We start from the raw sequence: 8,595 nt of genomic DNA, 5'->3' as shown, positions 1-8,595 counted from the left end.
CCCCATCTTTAAAGGGGGAGTTCCAAGCCTTGAAGAGTTTGTGTGGGAATCAAGGAGACCCTGGAGTGTGGTCTTCCCTGGCCCCATAGGGGCTGTGACGGTTCATTTATAGTTTTCTTTTAGGAAGCAGCTGCTGCTTTTAACCAAAGTTGGAAATGTTTACTCTGGAGATGATTTGAGACTTATTTCAAGTGTTAAGATGTGGGCTATTGTTTTGATGAATGGATCTCTTGGTAGAAATCACCCTACATCTATTGTGATTAAATTTCCCACAGCTTAGCAGTTAATGGGCAGGTGATTAATTTCAAAGCTGATTCCTCCACTGCTTGTATTGTTTTGACTGAGGACTTTATGACACTGTGTTCCTGGCAATTTCAAGGCTGAGCAGCTCTTAAATATTTCTTTATACTTTTGAAAATATTTTTTCACTATAGCTCCCCCCCCCTCCCCCCCCCCCTGCCCAAACAATAGCAGTTTTTTGGAATGCCTTTGGGTGCGTTAACTACATTTATAATAACATTATAGAAAGTATACAAAGTTTGGGTTATGGAAATTTTTATAAATTACACTTTTTTCAGTCTTGATTATCAAGAAAGACAAGGCATCTCAAAGAAATGCCTTCATCTGAAAGTAGATGCAGTAAATTAATATCAGAGTAGGTTATTTTCAGTAACCTTAAGTCAGTCCCTACTCCCTTACCCTTCCATTGCTTTTAAAAAGCAGGCCTTGAACTGGGCAAGAGTTCAAAAACTCACATTTGTTAGGTAGCAAGGGAAAATTAAATGTATTTCTTTTAGCATCTTGATTTTTACACTTCAAAGACAATTAATGAATGCCTGTTAGTCAGCTTTATCAAAGAGAAACATATATTAAAAGAATTTGTCTCGATCTATCAAGTTTTCACCATGAGTCTGTTTCTCAAAGGCAAGAATGTTGCTGTATTTAGGAAAGCATGGCTGCACTGGGAAAAGGAATAACGGGGAAGACTGATGATAATGTAGATTTCTCTAAGCAGGTGTACTGAAAATTCTGCAGTATTAAGGGGATTGGATTCACAGCCTTTTTCATGAGAGGGAGATTCCTACAAGACTTGGAGGTTCAGGAGAGCTTTAAGGAGAGTCTTACGTGTCGTCAAATGTCGCAGGCATGATGGCTGATGGACATGGAAGGCAGGTCCCTTCATTTGCATGATCTGCTCATAGAATGTCTGGGGTTGCCCAAACTGAGGGATCTTGAGCCTGAGCCACACTTTCAGATTCAGGAAACAAGCAGCTTTCCGTTTTATCTCATCTCGGTCATCTGGGAAACTTGGGGCAAGCCCCTGGACCTCTCTGCACCCCTTATTTCCTCTCTTGCAAAATCCAGGGGGCCTCAGGTTTGCCTGTGGATCAAAATCACGTGGAGTTGTTCTCCGAAGCACAGCGAGCATGCTTCCCCACTGCCCAGGATTTCCAACTCGGCAGGTCTGCGTTGGGGCCGGAAACGTGTACATTTCTAACACATTTCCAGGTCATGCTGATGCTGCTGTCTGGGAACCTCACTTTGAGAGACCCAGGTATGCACAGACCTTTGAGAGGTGGACTCTGATAATAACTCATTGCTTTAAAAAGTCTACTCTTTGATAAGACTGGAGATACGGCTTTGGGGGGAAAAAAATTCTCCCTTCGCATGCCAGGGCAGGGGTTGAGGGGCAACATTTAAGAGTGCTTGGCGGGAATTTCCCTGGTGATCCAGTGGCTGAGACTCCAAGCTCCCAATGCAGAGGGTCTGGGTTCGATCCCTGGTCAGGGAACTAGATCCTATATACCACAAATAAAAGTTCGAATGCCGCAACTAAGACCCAGCACAGCCAATAAATAAATATTTTATAAAAGAGAGCTCTTGGGTGTACATGTGTCCCCCCCGTCCCAAACCCTCCTCCCACCTCCCTCCCCATCCACCTGTGGCTGATTCATGTCAACATATGGCAAAAACCATCACAATATTGTAAAGTAATTAGCCTCCAATTAAAATAAATTAAGGGGGAAAAAAAGAGCTCTTGGTGCATCACTCTCTGCGGGTGTCTTCTGTTAAGGGCAAGTGACATAGGAGCCCTGGGATGGCTGCTGTAGGCTGTATGGGAAGAACCCACAGGTGCTGTCCGAAGTCACGGAACCTAGGGCATCCTTGCCCAGATTTTGGCTACAGTGAAGACAAATGCCCTTATACCATTTTTCTCCTCTCACTCACCATTCTAGAGAATTAGGTGTATTAAGGCCAATGCTGAGTTGCAATTATAGGATCAAAAATTTCTGACTGAGGCAGACAAATGGGCCAGTCATGCTGTATCCCCACTTTGGGATGAAGGCCGGTTATTAATTTTGATAAGCGCTTTTTACCGAGTGTGAGCCAAGCTCCTGGCAGGGCGGCCGCCTTGATCCTGAGATGCACTGGCAGGAGCGAGGCCTGGGTGCCCACCAGCCTCTCTCACGGTTATTAGCTCTGTTAGTCAGACTTGACCCCACGAGCTACCAATGGGAAAAGACTCCTGAGAGAAACTGAAGTGTGTGTTCAACGTCTCACAGCTAGAAAAACACCAGAGGCAGGGATCAAACCGAGGGTTTTGCTGCTTCAAGTCCAAGTTCCCAGCCACTTCCTCATGGATCACTGGGGTCCTCTACCTTTTATAGAGGCCTGCCCTGAGCTAGTCTGCCCAGCCAGGCAGGCGTTTGTAGCTCTGCTTTTAGACATTCCATTATGCATGACCGGGGTTGGCCAAAAAGTTTGTTTGGATTTTCTCATAACAGCTTACTGAAAAACCCAAATGGACTTTTTGGCCAACCCTTTATTTACTACCCTCTTTGGTAAAGTATGATATCTTTATGTAAAGAAAGACTTCCCTGGTGGCTCAGACGGTAAAGCATCTGTCTACAATGTGGAAGATCCAGGTTTGATCCCTGGGACAGGAAGATCCCTGGAGAATCCCATGGATGGAGGAGCCTGGCGGGCTACAGTCCATGGGGTCGCAAAGAGTTGGACATGACTGAGCAACTTCACTTTCATTTTGGTAAAGTATGATATCTTTATGTGAAGGAAGACACCAAAACTTCAGTGTCGGATTTACAAAAACGCGGTTTTCCAGGGTTCTTCTCTTCAAAAATGCATAGAGGTTGGCTTTGTACAGCCTTCAGTCTCTTTAGACGTAACAGGCAACCCGTGGGGTTTCGGCAGCTTCTCATTAGTTCAAATGACTGGGATGCTGATACACAGGATTCCAAATTATTCTGTGTCTCACAGCTCTACTGAAGGATTACAGTAGACCAGAGTATGTGGACAGAGTGTGTGCTGATGCTAGCAGAGAATCGTTTTCATAGTAAAATATTTTTCCCTGTAAATCTTCTATGTTGTTGTTGTTCAATAGCTTAAGCCATGCCCCACTCTTTTGCGACCCCATGGACTGTAGATCACCAGGCTTCTCTGTCCATGGGCCTTTCCAGGTAAGAATACTGGAGTGGGTTGCCACTTCCTTCTCCAGGGGATCTTCTTGACCCAGAGACTGAACCCACATCTCCTGAAAATGCTCTAGAGAGAGGTCAACATTGAAAATCACGTGACGCACTTTCCAGGGAGTTGCATCATCAGGGATCAGCCCCGCAAACTCTGTCTCCATCTGATTTACGCAAGGAGAGCTCAACCATCTCAGGGACTTCCCGGGGGCTCAGGGCTTCGGAACCCACCCTGCAGTGCAGGGCACGTGGGTTCGATCCCTGGTTGGGGAACTAGGACCCCACGTGTCTCGGGGAAAGTAAGCCTGAGCGGCAATTACTGGGCTTGTGGGCCACAGCTGGAGAGACCATGCTCTGTGACGTAAGATCCATCATGAGGCAACGACGATCCCATGGGCTGCAACTAAGACCCGGTGCAGCCAAATAAACTGAAGGGGAAAAAAAAAAGGATAGCTCCACCTCTGCTTCTGGACAGTGCCTTCTGAAACAGCTCTGTCCAGGGGAGAACACGTGGAAAACCAACTCAGTTCTGGAAAGGGGGTGGCGGTGGGGTGGGGAAGATACAGACTATCAACCAAAGTACATAAAACTTTTAATGAATTAACCTTACAAAAGACAATGGCATCAAAACATCAGACGCGTCTGGTACAAAACTAGTCCTAGGTCCTTAAGAACTAATTCTGGTGATGGATGGTGAGGTGTCGCTGGCACAAAACACAACGGAGCAGGGTGACGGGGGCCCCCGGAACCCAGTTGGGCCCGTGGACAGTCACTGCAATGAGACATGGGGGCGAACATGTCGGGTTCCAGGTGGGGTGACAGAATCAACTTAGTCACAAGTACTGTGTGTTTTAGTATCAGACTAGCGGATGCGGTTGGCGAGCTACCATATTTTCCAGAAAAGAACATGCACCGGAAGATAATATACACCCCCCCTCCCCTAGTTTTATTGCCTTAAGAATTTTTGTCTGTTTCCCCTCTCCCCTCTTCGTCAGTTTCGCTGAAGGCTCTTCTGCGGTAACGCGCGCTCCTTTCCCTTCTGCTAGGAGTAAGCACAGTGGAAGTGGCAGGGCGATCCTGGCACACGTCAGACCCCGAACGGCAGGCCGCCAGGTCACAGGAAGGAGTCTGCAGAGGCTCCGGAGGACAGGACAGAGCACGCACACACACCACAGACAGGGACGCGAGTGGCAGTCAGAAAGTGCATCGTCATCGTCCCGAAGGTACAGTCCTCTCACCAGACCAAAGGCGAGGCTTCAGGAGGTCAGGTTGCTCTGCGAAAGGGACCGTGACATCTCCGTGTTGACGAAGTAGGTCTTCAGGTCCCCCTTTCCTTTCACGTTGATGATTCCCCGGCACGTGCACGTGTAACCCAGGGTCTGTAGGATGACGCTCGTCTCCTCTGTCACCTGGAGAAGCACAGTGACAGGTGAGGAAGCGCTCAGTGCCCACGCGGACACGACCCTCCCAGGGAGGTGTCTGACTACAAGGCTGAAAGTCAAAGTGAAGTCGCTCAGTCGCCCCATGGACTGTAGGCTACCGGGCTCCTCTGTTCATGGGATTTTCCAGATAAGAATACTGGTGGCTCAGACAGTAAAGCGTCTGTCTGCAGTGCAGGAGATCTGGGTTCAGTCCCTGGGTCAGGAAGATCCCCTGGAGAAGGAAATGGCAACCCACTCCAGTATTCTTGTCTGGGAAATCCCGTGGACGGAGGAGCCTGGTGGGCTAGAGTCCATGGGGTCAAGAAGAGTCGGACACGACTGAGCGGCTTCACTACAAGGATGAAGAGCCCCCAAACGCTCGGGCTCTTTTGACTCATTCATTCCACTCCTGGGAAGCCAGCAGAAGAGAGAATAATCCATCAGTAGAGAAGCTGTCTAAGGACAGTGCTTTTCTTTTCTTTTTTAATTTAGTTAAAAAATTTAAAAATTGGAGCATCGTGGCTTTACAACGTTGTGTGAGTTTCCGCTGTACACGTGAATGAGCCACACGTACGCACGCATCCCCTCCAGGTCATAGCAGAGCTCCCGGCTCCACGCCAGCTTCCCGCTAGCGGCCTGTTTTGCACACGGCAGTGTGTACATGCCGACGCTACTCCCCAATTTGTCCCCCGTCCTCCTCTCGCTGGGTCCGCGAGTCTGCTCTCTAAGTCTGCATCTCTATTCCTGCCCTGAAGGTGGGTTCGTCTGTACCAGTTTTCCAGATTCCATATGTATGCATGAGTATATGATATGTGTTTTTCTCTTTCTTACTTCACACTGTACGACAGACTCTAGGTGCATGCACATCACTGCAGAAAACTCCATCTGTCAACCCGGGCACGTGGCAGACACACGTGCGCTGGACGGGACCCACCAGTTTTGTTTCTGGTGTGGACGCTGTCGGGGGATCGTGCAGTGGCAGTGGCTATGGCAACGAGAGAGGCGGAGAGAGGCCTGGGGGATGCATCTGTCGTGACAGATGCTGTCATCAGAACCAGAGGAGGGGGACTTCCTTGGTGGTACGGTGGCTAAGACTCCGAGCTCCCCGGGCGGGGGGCCAGGTTCGATCCCTGGTCGGGGAACTAGATCCTACAGGCCTCAACTAAGAGTCTGCATGCCACGACTAAAGATCCTGTATGCTGCAACAAGATCAAAGATCCCGAGTGCGCAGCTAAGACGTGGCACAGTCAAATAAACTACAAAACAAAACAAAAACCCAGAGGAGGATGTGGCTTCTGGAATCCAGGACAGTATTTGGGGGTCGCTAGAAGAAAGGCTGAAGGGCATGATGTGAAGATCTCATGGGTCGGCTATGGGAAAGAGCTAGAGAAATCTGTCTTCTGCCACGTGATCCTGCGGCTGGCCCCTCACAAAGGGGCCAAAAGGTGGGTCTTTTGGAGAAGATCAGGAGAAGAGAGGGATGCAGAGTCTGGATACTCACGTCCTGCCCTCCCCTGGTTGGGCCCAAGTCCCGGGGGAGGATAGATATAGCTCAGGAATATCAGATAAGAACTGAAAAAATATGAAGTTTGGCAAGAAACTCAAGATAACAAATATGCTCTCCTAATTAGAGTTCTTACGGCAATCAAAATTGGAGACTGCTACAGACATCTGGGGCTTCCCAGGTGGGCTGGTGGTAAAGAACACGCCTACCAATGCAGGAGACGTGGGTTTGATCCCTGGGTCAGGAAGATCCTCTGGAGAAGGGAATGCCCACCCACTCCAGTATTCTTGCCTGGAGAATCCCATGGACAGAGGAACCTGGCAGGCTACAGTTCATGGGGTCGCAAAGAGTCGGACATGGCTGAGTGTGCAGCTATGAATTCTCCTCACCTTCTCACACACACACACACACACACACACACACACACATCTGGTCTTCCACACAGAGAACCTACACGTTGTCTGAAGTCTGGCAGGTTAATTTCGCAGTTGAGGCTGGTGCTGGGCAAGCCTTTGGCCAACTTTTGAGCTGGTCACTGGAATCTGTAGCAGCAACCACATAATCATCATGGTCGGGAGGAGGGAGCCATCACCTCAGCCATCAGGTGGCTCAGTCATAATGTGTCTGCCTGCCAATGCAGAAGATGTGGGAGGCCCAGATTCGCTCTCTGGGTCAGGAAGATCCCTTAGAGGAGGAAATGGCAACCCACTCCAGTATTCTTGCCTGGAGAATCCCGTGGACAGAGGAGCCTGGCGGGCTACAGTCCACAGGGGTGTAAGGAGATGGACATGACTGAGCACGCATGCATGCATTATTCCTCCTAGTCCAGGGGCAGCCCGGCTGGGTGATGAAGGGCTTTCTACACTGTATTTCAGGCATAGAAAGCATATTCTCTGTAATAAAAAGCATCTGTTCCACAGGCCCAAGGGAAGCTTTTCATATTCTCAGCATCACTGTTTATTTTTCTTGGCATCTCACTGCTTTCTTTTTCACGTAAATGGAAATGAGAAGCTAGCGCAGCTGTAGGGAGCGACACCCTCAGGAGAAGAAAACCCACCCAGAGGTGGACCCTCCAGCCGCTGAGCTGAGCGGACACACAGATGCGGCTGTGGACCGACCCCTTGCTCTGGATGAACAGGAACCTGTCCTGTTTCCCCCCTGGGCTCAAAGCACACGGAGGCAGGGCGGGCAGCCGCGCTGCGCTAAATCACATGGAGTTTTAAGAGGCCCAGCACCCTCTTAGAGGGGCTTCCCAGGAGGCGCCAGTGGTAACAAGCCTGTCTGCCAATGTAGGAGACAAAAGAGACGTGGTTCATCCCTGGGTCAGGAAGATCCCCTGGAGGAGGGCATGGCAACCCACTCCAGTATTCTGTCTGGAGAATCCCCTGGACAGAGGAGCCTGGTGGGTGCAACCCATAGGGCCATCCAGACTCAGACACGACTGAAGCGAGGCAAGAAAGCATCTGCGGTACTTTCGGCGGGGCAGGGTTACTTGAGAATGTGGGCCACGCTGAGACGCAGAACAGGGACTCGTGGAGTTCTCTGAAGAGGACACGGAACTGAGAGGCTATTATTTGTGCCCAGTGATTTTCATATAGATCTGCCATTAGGCAGGAAAGTATCTTCCAGATAAACTCCTGCTGTAACAAAGCTGGGGGGAAACGTGGAACATTGCTTTCTGAGGGCAATGAAAACAAAGATCCGAATAGACACACAGGCATGCACACACAGAGACACACAGACACAGAGACAGACACACAGACACATTCACACAGATACACTCACACAGACACACACTCAGAGAGACACAGACACACATACACAGAGACGCACAGACAGACAGACACACACACACATACACAGACGCACACACAGACAGACACACACACACATACACACAGATGCACACAGACACACACACACACAGACACACAGACACAGACACAGAGACAGACACACAGACAGACACAGAGACACAGACACACACACAGAGACACACAGACACACTCACACAAACACACACACAGAGACACACACAGACACAGAGACACACACACACAGACACACACTCAGAGAGACACAGAGACACAGACACAGACACACAGAGATGCACAGACACAGAGACAGACACAGAGACACAGATACACACAGACACACGCACACAGAGACACAGAGACACACACAC

General features: G+C 49.4%; 1 protein-coding gene across 1 annotated transcript in view; it reads right to left on the bottom strand.

The window, feature by feature from the left end:
- Positions 1-4,060: 4,060 nt before the first annotated feature.
- ADCY2 (adenylate cyclase 2) overlaps positions 4,061-8,595 on the bottom strand; it is a 438,387-nt gene continuing 433,852 nt past the window's right edge. The window contains exons 25-26 of the mRNA XM_065905185.1: positions 6,576-6,588; positions 4,061-4,964 (exon numbers count right to left, since the gene is read on the bottom strand). Of these exons, the coding sequence (XP_065761257.1) occupies positions 4,742-4,964; positions 6,576-6,588 (236 nt within the window). The 3' untranslated portion in view covers positions 4,061-4,741. The remainder of the gene's footprint in view (positions 4,965-6,575; positions 6,589-8,595) is intronic.

The sequence above is a fragment of the Muntiacus reevesi genome, chromosome 14 (genome assembly GCF_963930625.1).
Source record: "Muntiacus reevesi chromosome 14, mMunRee1.1, whole genome shotgun sequence".
Lineage (NCBI taxonomy): Eukaryota > Metazoa > Chordata > Mammalia > Artiodactyla > Cervidae > Muntiacus > Muntiacus reevesi.
This window is presented reverse-complemented; position numbering and strand designations above follow the sequence as displayed.